Source organism: Haliotis asinina, chromosome 4 (assembly GCF_037392515.1).
Source record: "Haliotis asinina isolate JCU_RB_2024 chromosome 4, JCU_Hal_asi_v2, whole genome shotgun sequence".
Classification (NCBI taxonomy): domain Eukaryota; kingdom Metazoa; phylum Mollusca; class Gastropoda; order Lepetellida; family Haliotidae; genus Haliotis; species Haliotis asinina.
The window spans coordinates 21,807,910-21,822,415 of record NC_090283.1 but is presented as its reverse complement, the minus strand read 5'-3'; the positions used below and the strand labels follow the sequence as shown (position 1 = coordinate 21,822,415).

The following is a 14,506-nucleotide window of genomic DNA, read 5'->3' as shown; positions in this document are numbered from 1 at the left end:
GGGAATGTTCGGTTTGATGTCCTGCTGTACAAACTGAGAGTGTACCGAGTGTACCTATTGCTTTACTCAGTTTGTCGGAATATTCCAAAATCATGAGAGAAGGCACTAGAAATGGCTGCACTTAGAGCTGTTATCTGAGGTAATCAAGCGCATGCGCCAAAATATATTTCAAAACTTTGGCCTTGCTAAAAGTCTTAAACCCGCCGCCATTTTCGTTTTTCACAAACGCCAAGCTACTGACACCGACTAAAGAACTACAACTACAAAACTTGCATACTGGTTCCTCTCTAGTGGTTCAACCATACATATAATAGCATTCGTAAGTACTTTTCATCAGGATAAGTCTCAAACTGTGCATCCCACTGGGCTTGATGGATATCTACGTAATCATTACACAAATGAATCTTCACTTTTTCTGCGTCTCGGAACTATAGTTCAGCATGTTATTTCTCCTGACGATATGTCTCCTTGAAGACAAAGGGTACTTCTTCCACACTCCCCTGTGGGGCTCCCCTTTAGCTCCAAGCCCTTGTACGCAAGTACATTTACACACATATAGTGCACTCAAATACATAATAAATACTACAAAGGGTTAAAGCGTAGCATGCCTGTCACTAAAGACTTCTGTCTCCTGTGGGAGGCATTTGAGCAGTTGTTGAGATGAAGTTTTATCGATAGGCAACTTCTTTATTGCAATGCGTACGACGTTTCGGGGAAGGTACTAACACTGCTATCAAGCAAGCCATCAACTACATTGAACTTGGTTTTCCTTTAAAGGCATCTTGTTCTGGATTTGAACGGGATAAACACAAATAGTTCAACCAGTGGATGTACATGTAATTCACACTTTGTAAAAAACAGCATTTCAGTGGAAGCTGCCAAAACCGTCATCTGTCCAATCCGGCAAGTTGTCAACATTGGCATAAAATCTCAGTCCCATCCGTGGCTTGTACATTTATCATCAGCTCTACGATCCAGCACACTGTCTTAACCGGGTTAATTCTTCTGTACCATTGACTGCCGGTTTAGACAGCTTCCACTGTATAATCAGCATAAAAATGACTTGTCTTAGTAGCTAATTTTCATCCGTATGTAAGAGAGGTCCTAGTATGTTGATCTACCGTCAGCTGTTGGCAATATGTAACCTGTTTTATGTTGTATTTTCTCCTGTAATTAAAATCTAGTTCTACACTAGTTTTATACATACTAGAGTTACATACTAGTTTTATATTCATAAAAGACATAGTTGGTTTTACTGTCCTTCGTTGATGTTTTGTTTTGAAAACTCAGTAACGAGTAGATTAGAATTTACCTTTCATGATTCTGGCATTATTACTTGATTTTAGTCACAACATAACTGAAATATTGCCGGTGTGACTTTAAATCTTAACTCACTCACTATGTAAGGAAGACCTATGGTATAAAAAATATATCAAACAGAACAGCAACACTCAACTTATGCAAATGCAAAAAACAACAAACAAAACAACAGAAAAAACAACAACAGAAGCATATACAGCTCAAGTATGTATGATAAGGTAAATATACTCAACGACATAAGACAATAATACAAGGATATTTACTAGTTTGAAAATATTTAATTTCTTTACATATTGAACAGAAGTGACAAGCACACCGAAGGATTATCTTAATGCCGAACCAATACAAATGTATTGATTACGTTCACTAGTTGGCCATAAATGAATCATCATTAGTAAAACTGCCATAGACTTACAAGTTGATTAACTGTTGCAAGAATGACTTTCATAAACTGAGTAGAAGCCATTTTATTTTGATACTTTGTAAACACCTTGGAAATTAATTCATGTACGTAATTCTCTCTTTTCTTTCTCTCTTTTCATTTTTCTTTCCTTCTGATTTATGTCGTTTAGATAGCTGCAGTTTTCTTAAAAATCATCAGAAAATTGAATGGAAATTGAATGTGCATATAGCTGAGATGATTTTTCAGCTGGTACATAAGTATTGAAAACAATTCGAAAATTATATTTCTGAAAATATAAAGTGACATATCAAACGTAGCGCATAAAAATAATCAAGTCACACTGAATTTGATCAAATAAAATAAAATTCATTTACGTTTGGTTACCAGTTATGTGTTACTTTGGATTTCAATAATTACATCTTAAATCTTAGATCGGCAAGATTTTGCAACAAAACAATGAGCAAAGTTGACAATTTGTTCATCCAATTATCCACTTTAACACACGTGACATGACTCAAGTTGTCCTCGAAAATTGACTCGTCGTGTTGCCAGTGTTCATCTGTCAAGCGATGAGTATTGACTTATTGTTGCATCGGCATCTGGTTGTGCGTCCTTGCTTGTAAATGTTCACCTCATCAAGAAAAAGAATTTGTATAATATTGCAATGTTTGGAGTGAGTGCGTTTGTTGTTTATTTTATATTTTTTAATTTTTTTGCAATATGGTAGAAATATCACGGCGAGAAAAGGTCTTCACACATTGTAACCAGGTGGGGAATCAAACCCGGGTTTTAAGCCTGACGAGCGAACGCTTTAACCACAAGGCTATCCTACTGACCCGATTGTTTGAAACTCAAGTGTATTTACAGTACATGGTCAACCACAACGAGCAGCGTCTGATTTATGGTTTTAATTAAACATCCGGAAATGGAATTTAGAGACGTTTAACATGGTCGGATCAGGCTTTGCAGTCTCGGGAAAACTGGACAATAATTGTAGGATCAGATACTATTCTGTAGTAGGATGCGGCAACAGTTAGTAGAGTTTGGGTGCTGAGGTCACATCTTCCGTCAGAGGCACGCCTGTCAGCTGATCGACAGACGAAGGCGGTGTGGGTGGTGCAGCGGTCCATGCACTGTTGTTCAGTCACCCCTGTGTAGGTAGCCATGTTGTTATCACCTATATAGTAGCCACGTATTGTAGTGTAATGAGGACAGTACTCTGTGCAAGCTGCAAACAAATCAGTCATGTTGAATATTTCTGTAAAGGATATAGAAGATGCTCAGAATTAGTATTTACTTTAAATGAAGTTGGCTTTCCATCCCCCCACCCCCAACAATTGTTGTTTTCCATAGATGCCTGTCAATGGTGTTTGGTAATTGTACACAGACATGAACATATTTTCAGATAAGAGCCACCATGAGGTGCTCGCTTTATTACAGGAAATAATTTTGAATACACACAATCACAGCAAACCAACTTCAGAGGACTCTTTTCGATGTTTCAAGACAAGTGCCCATGCCCGTACATACCGGGTCGTGAAAGAGATGGAGATGGTAAATGCACCAGGTAAGAACAGTTTACGGAGCTGATACAAAAGGGATTTCCAAATATAACTGAACCCATTCGGCTTTTTACAAATTAGAAGAAATTTCATCTCATGCATACTTGAAACACATGACTTCTGTTGAGGTGAGAATGCCAGTCCGGGATCACACATGCACTCGGAGTTGACACAGACGGAGTTTCCCAAGGAACAGTCCGTGCTGTGCTGACAGGAAGATCCAATAAAACCTGAAAAAAAAGCCAAATATCATGGTAAAGAATGAATTGAATGTATCTAAAAACATGAACCAGTATCTCTTGCTTCGCTTAAGATATAGAAGATATAGAAGTTAAAATGAATAAACCTCACAAACTATCGGAAGGCTTTATAAAAGTTAAACAAAAATAGTAACGTGTAAGGTTAAATTCAAAATAGGAGTCAAGATTGCATAGCTCCCATCATCATACTATATACTTCTTGGGAGAAGGCATCATAGCCTTTAGTTTAGTATGTTACTGTTATTGCTTTGTTATCCCTGATCTAATCTATTAATAATGACTTAAATCTGCCATCCTTTGAATTATTTATGCTAACCGGAATAACTCCTTGCTTCCACAAACCTGATCTTTTTACCGTGACAGATCAAACATTGTACCTGATGTCACATCATTGCTGTAGCGTTAAACAGTGTCATGCATTATTTTCAGTGACCGGACGGTGTAAGGAAAGTCCTGCTGTTTTCAGCAACACATGAATATCACATGGTGCCTACACGTAAGAAAGCGATGAGCTGTCATTTAATGTTGCCTACCAGTGAGAAAGAGTTGAGCCTTGATTATATGTTGCATACCAGTAAGAAAGTGTTGAGCCTCCATTATATGTTGCCTACCAATGAGAAAGAGTTGAGCCTTGATTATATGTTGCCTACCAGTAAGAAAGTGTTGAGCCTCCATTATATGTTGCCTACCAATGAGAAAGTGTTGACCCTCCATTATATGTTGCCTACCAGTGAGAAAGTGTTGAGCCTCCATTATATGTTGCCTACCAATGAGAAAGTGTTGACCCTCCATTATATGTTGCCTACCAGTGAGAAAGTGTTGAGCCTCCATTATATGTTGCCTACCAGTGAGAAAGTGTTGAGCCTTGATTATATGTTGCCTACCAATGAGAAAGTATTGAGCCTCCATTATATGTTGCCTACCAGTAAGAAAGTGTTGAGCCTTGATTATATGTTGCCTACCAGTAAGAAAGTGTTGAGCCTTGATTACATGTTGCCTACCAATGAGAAAGTATTGAGCCTCCATTATATGTTGCCTACCAATGAGAAAGTATTGAGCCTCCATTATATGTTGCCTACCAATGAGAAAGTATTGAGCCTCCATTATATGTTGCCTACCAGTAAGAAAGTGTTGAGCCTTGATTATATGTTGCCTACCAGTAAGAAAGTGTTGAGCCTTGATTACATGTTGCCTACCAATGAGAAAGTGTTGAGCCTCCATTATATGTTGCCTACCAGTGAGAAAGCGTTGAGCCTCCATTATATGTTGCCTACCAATGAGAAAGAGTTGAGCCTCCATTATATGTTGCCTACCAGTAAGAAAGTGTTGAGCCTCCATTATATGTTGCCTACCAGTAAGAAAGAGTTGAGCCTCCATTATATGTTGCCTACCAGTGAGAAAGTGTTGAGCCTTGATTATATGTTGCCTACCAGTAAGAAAGAGTTGAGCCTCCATTATATGTTGCCTACCAGTAAGAAAGTGTTGAGCCTCCATTATATGTTGCCTACCAGTGAGAAAGTGTTGAGCCTCAATTATATGTTGCCTACCAGTGAGAAAGAGTTGAGCCTCCATTATATGTTGCCTACCAGTAAGAAAGTGTTGAGCCTCCATTATATGTTGCCTACCAGTGAGAAAGTATTGAGCCTCCATTATATGTTGCCTACCAATGAGAAAGAGTTGAGCCTTGATTATATGTTGCCTACCAGTGAGAAAGTATTGAGCCTCCATTATATGTTGCCTACCAATGAGAAAGAGTTGAGCCTTGATTATATGTTGCCTGCCAGTGAGAAAGAGTTGAGCCTCCATTATATGTTGCCTACCAATGGGAAAGAGTTGAGCCTACCATTATATGTTGCCTACCAGTGAGAAAGAGTTGAGCCTTGATTATATGTTGCCTACCAGTAAGAAAGTGTTGAGCCTCCATTATATGTTGCCTACCAGTAAGAAAGAGTTGAGCCTTGATTATATGTTGCCTGCCAGTGAGAAAGTGTTGAGCCTCCATTATATGTTGCCTACCAGTGAGAAAGAGTTGAGCCTTGATTATATGTTGCCTACCAGTGAGAAAGTGTTGAGCCTCCATTATATGTTGCCTACCAGTGAGAAAGTTTTGAGCCTTGATTATATGTTGCCTACCAGTAAGAAAGAGTTGAGCCTTGATTATATGTTGCCTACCAGTAAGAAAGTGTTGAGTCTACCATTATATGTTGCCTACCAGTGAGAAAGTGTGGAGCCTCCATTATATGTTGCCTACCAGTGAGAAAGTATTGAGCCTCCATTATATGTTGCCTACCAGTAAGAAAGAGTTGAGCCTTGATTATATGTTGCCTGCCAGTAAGAAAGAGTTGAGCCTTGATTATATGTTGCCTACCAATGAGAAAGTGTTGAGCCTCCATTATATGTTGCCTACCGGTGAGAAAGAGTTGAGCCTTGATTATATGTTGCCTACCAGTGAGAAAGTGTTGAGCCTCCATTATATGTTGCCTACCAGTGAGAAAGTATTGAGCCTCCATTATATGTTGCCTACCAGTAAGAAAGAGTTGAGCCTTGATTATATGTTGCCTGCCAGTGAGAAAGTGTTGAGCCTCCATTATATGTTGCCTACCGGTGAGAAAGAGTTGAGCCTTGATTATATGTTGCCTACCAATGAGAAAGTATTGAGCCTCCATTATATGTTGCCTACCAGTAAGAAAGAGTTGAGCCTCCATTATATGTTGCCTACCAGTAAGAAAGTGTTGAGCCTCCATTATATGTTGCCTACCAGTAAGAAAGAGTTGAGCCTCCATTATATGTTGCCTACCAGTGAGAAAGTGTTGAGCCTTGATTATATGTTGCCTACCAGTAAGAAAGAGTTGAGCCTCCATTATATGTTGCCTACCAGTAAGAAAGTGTTGAGCCTCCATTATATGTTGCCTACCAGTGAGAAAGTGTTGAGCCTCCATTATATGTTGCCTACCAGTGAGAAAGAGTTGAGCCTCCATTATATGTTGCCTACCAGTAAGAAAGTGTTGAGCCTCCATTATATGTTGCCTACCAGTGAGAAAGTATTGAGCCTCCATTATATGTTGCCTACCAATGAGAAAGAGTTGAGCCTTGATTATATGTTGCCTACCAGTGAGAAAGTATTGAGCCTCCATTATATGTTGCCTACCAATGAGAAAGAGTTGAGCCTTGATTATATGTTGCCTGCCAGTGAGAAAGAGTTGAGCCTCCATTATATGTTGCCTACCAATGGGAAAGAGTTGAGCCTACCATTATATGTTGCCTACCAGTGAGAAAGAGTTGAGCCTTGATTATATGTTGCCTACCAGTAAGAAAGTGTTGAGCCTCCATTATATGTTGCCTACCAGTAAGAAAGAGTTGAGCCTTGATTATATGTTGCCTGCCAGTGAGAAAGTGTTGAGCCTCCATTATATGTTGCCTACCGGTGAGAAAGAGTTGAGCCTTGATTATATGTTGCCTACCAGTGAGAAAGTGTTGAGCCTCCATTATATGTTGCCTACCAGTGAGAAAGTTTTGAGCCTTGATTATATGTTGCCTACCAGTAAGAAAGAGTTGAGCCTTGATTATATGTTGCCTACCAGTAAGAAAGTGTTGAGTCTACCATTATATGTTGCCTACCAGTGAGAAAGTGTGGAGCCTCCATTATATGTTGCCTACCAGTGAGAAAGTATTGAGCCTCCATTATATGTTGCCTACCAGAAAGAAAGAGTTGAGCCTTGATTATATGTTGCCTGCCAGTAAGAAAGAGTTGAGCCTTGATTATATGTTGCCTACCAATGAGAAAGTGTTGAGCCTCCATTATATTTGTCCTACCGGTGAGAAAGAGTTGAGCCTCCATTATATGTTGCCTACCAGTGAGAAAGTGTTGAGCCTCCATTATATGTTGCCTACCAGTGAGAAAGTATTGAGCCTCCATTATATGTTGCCTACCAGTGAGAAAGAGTTGAGCCTTGATTATATGTTGCCTACCAGTAAGAAAGAGTTGAGCCTTGATTATATGTTGCCTACCAGTAAGAAAGAGTTGAGCCTTGATTATATGTTGCCTGCCAGTGAGAAAGTGTTGAGCCTCCATTATATGTTGCCTACCAGTGAGAAAGTATTGAGCCTCCATTATATGTTGCCTACCAGTGAGAAAGAGTTGAGCCTTGATTATATGTTGCCTACCAGTAAGAAAGAGTTGAGCCTTGATTATATGTTGCCTGCCAGTGAGAAAGTATTGAGCCTCCATTATATGTTGCCTACCAGTGAGAAAGAGTTGAGCCTTGATTATATGTTGCCTACCAGTGAGAAAGAGTTGAGCCTTGATTATATGTTGCCTACCAGTAAGAAAGAGTTGAGCCTTGATTATATGTTGCCTGCCAGTGAGAAAGTGTTGAGCCTCCATTATATGTTGCCTACCGGTGAGAAAGAGTTGAGCCTTGATTATATGTTGCCTACCAGTGAGAAAGTGTTGAGCCTCCATTATATGTTGCCTACCGGTGAGAAAGTGTTGAGCCTCCATTATATGTTGCCTACCGGTGAGAAAGTGTTGAGCCTTGATTATATGTTGCCTGCCAGTAAGAAAGTGTTGAGCCTCCATTATATGTTGCCTACCAATGAGAAAGTGTTGAGCCTTGATTATATGTTGCCTACCAATGAGAAAGTGTTGAGCCTTGATTATATGTTGCCTACCAGTGAGAAAGTGTTGAGCCTCCATTATATGTTGCCTACCAATGAGAAAGTGTTGAGCCTCCATTATATGTTGCCTACCAATGAGAAAGTGTTGAGCCTTGATTATATGTTGCCTACCAGTGAGAAAGTGTTGAGCCTCCATTATATGTTGCCTACCAATGAGAAAGTGTTGAGCCTTGATTATATGTTGCCTGCCAGTAAGAAAGTGTTGAGCCTCCATTATATGTTGCCTACCGGTGAGAAAGTGTTGAGCCTCCATTATATGTTGCCTACCGGTGAGAAAGTGTTGAGCCTTGATTATATGTTGCCTGCCAATGAGAAAGTGTTGAGCCTCCATTATATGTTGCCTACCGGTGAGAAAGTGTTGAGCCTCCATTATATGTTGCCTACCGGTGAGAAAGTGTTGAGCCTTGATTATATGTTGCCTACCAGTAAGAAAGTGTTGAGCCTCCATTATATGTTGCCTACCAATGAGAAAGTGTTGAGCCTTGATTATATGTTGCCTGCCAGTAAGAAAGTGTTGAGCCTCCATTATATGTTGCCTACCAATGAGAAAGTGTTGAGCCTTGATTATATGTTGCCTACCAGTGAGAAAGTGTTGAGCCTCCATTATATGTTGCCTACCAGTAAGAAAGAGTTGAGCCTTGATTATATGTTGCCTGCCAGTGAGAAAGTGTTGAGCCTCCATTATATGTTGCCTACCAGTGAGAAAGTATTGAGCCTCCATTATATGTTGCCTACCAGTGAGAAAGAGTTGAGCCTTGATTATATGTTGCCTACCAGTAAGAAAGAGTTGAGCCTTGATTATATGTTGCCTGCCAGTGAGAAAGTATTGAGCCTCCATTATATGTTGCCTACCAGTGAGAAAGAGTTGAGCCTTGATTATATGTTGCCTACCAGTGAGAAAGAGTTGAGCCTTGATTATATGTTGCCTACCAGTAAGAAAGAGTTGAGCCTTGATTATATGTTGCCTGCCAGTGAGAAAGTGTTGAGCCTCCATTATATGTTGCCTACCGGTGAGAAAGAGTTGAGCCTTGATTATATGTTGCCTACCAGTGAGAAAGTGTTGAGCCTCCATTATATGTTGCCTACCGGTGAGAAAGTGTTGAGCCTCCATTATATGTTGCCTACCGGTGAGAAAGTGTTGAGCCTTGATTATATGTTGCCTGCCAGTAAGAAAGTGTTGAGCCTCCATTATATGTTGCCTACCAATGAGAAAGTGTTGAGCCTTGATTATATGTTGCCTGCCAGTAAGAAAGTGTTGAGCCTCCATTATATGTTGCCTACCAATGAGAAAGTGTTGAGCCTTGATTATATGTTGCCTACCAGTGAGAAAGTGTTGAGCCTCCATTATATGTTGCCTACCAATGAGAAAGTGTTGAGCCTCCATTATATGTTGCCTACCAATGAGAAAGTGTTGAGCCTTGATTATATGTTGCCTACCAGTGAGAAAGTGTTGAGCCTCCATTATATGTTGCCTACCAATGAGAAAGTGTTGAGCCTTGATTATATGTTGCCTGCCAGTAAGAAAGTGTTGAGCCTCCATTATATGTTGCCTACCGGTGAGAAAGTGTTGAGCCTCCATTATATGTTGCCTACCGGTGAGAAAGTGTTGAGCCTTGATTATATGTTGCCTGCCAATGAGAAAGTGTTGAGCCTCCATTATATGTTGCCTACCGGTGAGAAAGTGTTGAGCCTCCATTATATGTTGCCTACCGGTGAGAAAGTGTTGAGCCTTGATTATATGTTGCCTGCCAGTAAGAAAGTGTTGAGCCTCCATTATATGTTGCCTACCAATGAGAAAGTGTTGAGCCTTGATTATATGTTGCCTGCCAGTAAGAAAGTGTTGAGCCTCCATTATATGTTGCCTACCAATGAGAAAGTGTTGAGCCTTGATTATATGTTGCCTACCAGTGAGAAAGTGTTGAGCCTCCATTATATGTTGCCTACCAATGAGAAAGAGTTGAGCCTTGATTATATGTTGCCTACCAATGAGAAAGTGTTGAGCCTCCATTATATGTTGCCTACCAATGAGAAAGTGTTGAGCCTTGATTATATGTTGCCTACCAGTGAGAAAGTGTTGAGCCTCCATTATATGTTGCCTACCAATGAGAAAGTGTTGAGCCTTGATTATATGTTGCCTACCAATGAGAAAGTGTTGAGCCTCCATTATATGTTGCCTACCAATGAGAAAGTGTTGAGCCTTGATTATATGTTGCCTACCAATGAGAAAGTGTTGAGCCTCCATTATATGTTGCCTACCAATGAGAAAGTGTTGAGCCTTGATTATATGTTGCCTACCAATGAGAAAGTGTTGAGCCTTGATTATATGTTGCCTACCAGTGAGAAAGTGTTGAGCCTTGATTATATGTTGCCTACCAGTGAGAAAGAGTTGAGCCTCCATTATATGTTGCCTACCAGTGAGAAAGTTTTGAGCCTTGATTATATGTTGCCTACCAGTAAGAAAGAGTTGAGCCTTGATTATATGTTGCCTACCAGTGAGAAAGTGTTGAGCCTCCATTATATGTTGCCTACCAGTGAGAAAGTTTTGAGCCTTGATTATATGTTGCCTACCAGTGAGAAAGAGTTGAGCCTTGATTATGTGTTGCCTACCAGTGAGAAAGTGTTGAGCCTCCATTATATGTTGCCTACCAGTGAGAAAGTGTTGAGCCTTGATTATATGTTGCCTACCAGTGAGAAAGTGTTGAGCCTTGATTATATGTTGCCTACCAGTGAGAAAGTGTTGAGCCTCCATTATATGTTGCCTACCAGTGAGAAAGTGTTGAGCCTTGATTATATGTTGCCTACCAGTGAGAAAGTGTTGAGCCTCCATTATATGTTGCCTACCAGTGAGAAAGTGTTGAGCCTCCATTATATGTTGCCTACCAGTGAGAAAGTTTTGAGCCTTGATTATATGTTGCCTACCAGTGAGAAAGTGTTGAGCCTTGATTATATGTTGCCTACCAATGAGAAAGTGTTGAGCCTCCATTATATGTTGCCTACCAGTGAGAAAGTTTTGAGCCTTGATTATATGTTGCCTACCAGTGAGAAAGTTTTGAGCCTTGATTATATGTTGCCTACCAGTGAGAAAGTGTTGAGCCTCCATTATATGTTGCCTACCAGTGAGAAAGTGTTGAGCCTTGATTATATGTTGCCTACCAGTCAGAAAGTGTTGAGCCTCCATTATATGTTGCCTACCAATGAGAAAGTGTTGAGCCTCCATTATATGTTGCCTACCAGTGAGAAAGTGTTGAGCCTCCACTATATGTTGCCTACCAGTGAGAAAGTTTTGAGCCTTGATTATATGTTGCCTACCAGTGAGAAAGTGTTGAGCCTCCATTATATGTTGCCTACCAGTGAGAAAGTTTTGAGCCTTGATTATATGTTGCCTACCAGTGAGAAAGTGTTGAGCCTTGATTATATGTTGCCTACCAGTGAGAAAGTGTTGAGCCTCCATTATATGTTGCCTACCAATGAGAAAGTGTTGAGCCTCCATTATATGTTGCCTACCAGTAAGAAAGTGTTGAGCCTCCATTATATGTTGCCTACCAGTGAGAAAGTGTTGAGCCTCCATTATATGTTGCCTACCGGTGAGAAAGAGTTGAGCCTTGATTATATGTTGCCTACCAGTGAGAAAGTGTTGAGCCTCCATTATATGTTGCCTACCAATGAGAAAGTGTTGAGCCTCCATTATATGTTGCCTACCAGTGAGAAAGTGTTGAGCCTCCATTATATGTTGCCTACCGGTGAGAAAGTGTTGAGCCTCCATTATATGTTGCCTACCGGTGAGAAAGTGTTGAGCCTCCATTATATGTTGCCTACCAGTAAGAAAGTGTTGAGCCTCCATTATATGTTGCATACCAGTAAGAAAGTGTTGAGCCTCCATTATATGTTGCCTGCCAATGAGAAAGTGTTGAGCCTTGATTATATGTTGCCTACCAGTGAGAAAGTGTTGAGCCTCCATTATATGTTGCCTACCGGTGAGAAAGTGTTGAGCCTCCATTATATGTTGCCTACCGGTGAGAAAGTGTTGAGCCTTGATTATATGTTGCCTGCCAGTGAGAAAGTGTTGAGCCTCCATTATATGTTGCCTACCAGTGAGAAAGTGTTGAGCCTTGATTATATGTTGCCTACCAGTGAGAAAGTGTTGAGCCTCCATTATATGTTGCCTACCAATGAGAAAGTGTTGAGCCTCCATTATATGTTGCCTACCAGTGAGAAAGTTTTGAGCCTTGATTATATGTTGCCTACCAGTAAGAAAGTTTTGAGCCTCCATTATATGTTGCCTACCAGTGAGAAAGTGTGGAGCCTCCATTATATGTTGCCTACCAGTGAGAAAGTGTTGAGCCTCCATTATATGTTGTCTACCAGTGAGAAAGTATTGAGCCTCCATTATATGTTGCCTACCAGTGAGAAAGTTTTGAGCCTTGATTATATGTTGCCTACCAGTAAGAAAGTTTTGAGCCTTGATTATATGTTGCCTACCAGTGAGAAAGTGTTGAGCCTCCATTATATGTTGCCTACCAGTAAGAAAGAGTTGAGCCTTGATTATATGTTGCCTACCAGTAAGAAAGAGTTGAGCCTCCATTATATGTTGCCTACCGGTGAGAAAGAGTTGAGCCTCCATTATATGTTGCCTACCAGTGAGAAAGAGTTGAGCCTTGATTATATGTTGCCTACCAGTAAGAAAGTGTTGAGCCTCCATTATATGTTGCCTACCAGTGAGAAAGCGTTTGAACTGTCATAATATGTTGCCTACCAGTAAGAAAGTGTTGAGCCTCCATTATATGTTGCCTACCAGTGAGAAAGCGTTTGAACTGTCATAATATGTTGCCTACCAGTAAGAAAGTGTTGAGCCTCCATTATATGTTGCCTACCAGTGAGAAAGTGTTTGAACTGTCATAATATGTTGCCTACCAGTAAGAAAGTGTTGAGCCTCCATTATATGTTGCCTACCAGTGAGAAAGCGTTTGAACTGTCATAATATGTTGCCTACCAGTAAGAAAGTGTTTTAGCTGTCATTATATGTCAAGAAGGCGTTTGAGTTGCTCATATCAGGGATTTTTCATTGGTGTATTTGAGGGGGACTACTTCTTTTTCGGGAATTCCCAACTGGCTCAAAAATATAAATTTCACTGAATAGTGGTAACCCTAATGCAGCTACCGACAGTATGCCATCAACGATTCAAACATCACGAAAATGATATTTGTAAACGTCCACGTGCCACTTGAAAAGTTAAAACAAGCAAACGTGTACCATAGTGACGCTGACATTGTGAAATGGTCATATATGTAAAATTATAAAGATTATTCAGGCCAGGTATCCTAAACATCTTAATCACAACAAACGTATACCAGAATGATAAACAACATTCCTACACACGGTTTGTACGTATTAACATTACTTACCTTTCTCCTTTACAAACAACATATATCCCGGGGCTGATTCACTTGCAGAGTTCTCGTTAAAGGCGACGGCGTAAGCTCTGCACACTGATCCTTCTGAATGCACTTGAAAGCTAACACAGGTTTTCTCTTGGAGACAGAAGATGGAACATTCATTTCTGTTCACCGATGATTTTGTCCACAACAACCACCTTGAAAACATCCGATTGTCAAAAGTCGTAACATGCGTGTACTGGACAATGACTGTCTGGCACTGTGGAATGGCTTGAATTTTACCTTGCGAAAATCGCAGGAAAAGAATCAGGATGAAGACGCCAGTTCTGTCCATGATGTGTAGATCACGTTCATTACTGCAAAGTTTTCATCGTGTCCATATAGTCTGCAAATGGATCACCGATCCGTTCATATGATCTACTACCTGTCACTCTGCAGGCACGAAGAATCTTGCAGGGTTGTCATTTGATTTTACATGTATATACGCAGGCGCGACCAAATACACGTTGAAGTCGTTTGCTTTGCTTCGTTGGTTTGTATTCGTTATGCATCGACGCATTTGTTTGAAGTTTAAGTCTCTAAAGACTCGGGACCAGACAGTTATCGACATGCAGCAAGTATTCATCTTGAATTGTCATCTTGTAAAACATCCAATCTGCACAAAAGTCCCCTAGCAATAAATCCCACATATACACCTTAAGGATTGTGAATTACATGGATGTCTCTTTATGTGCATGTCTTACACCTGTAGTGGATGAAGTCTCTCTCTCTCTCTCTCTCTCTCTCTCTCTCTCTCTCTCTCTCTCTCTCTCTCTCTCTCTTTGTCTGTTTGTCTGTCTGTCTGTCTGTCTCTGTCTCTCTCTCTCTCGCTCTCTCTCTCCCACCACACC

General features: G+C 40.4%; 1 protein-coding gene across 1 annotated transcript; it reads right to left on the bottom strand.

The window, feature by feature from the left end:
* Positions 1–2,679: 2,679 nt before the first annotated feature.
* LOC137281377 (uncharacterized) lies at positions 2,680–13,950 on the bottom strand. Its single transcript, XM_067812564.1, has 4 exons — positions 13,626–13,950; positions 3,576–3,581; positions 3,390–3,515; positions 2,680–2,951 (listed from the first exon to the last, which is right to left on the bottom strand). Exons 1-4 carry the CDS (start codon positions 13,948–13,950, stop codon positions 2,680–2,682), a joined length of 729 nt encoding a protein of 242 aa, XP_067668665.1.
* Between the last annotated feature and the right edge of the window lie 556 nt (positions 13,951–14,506).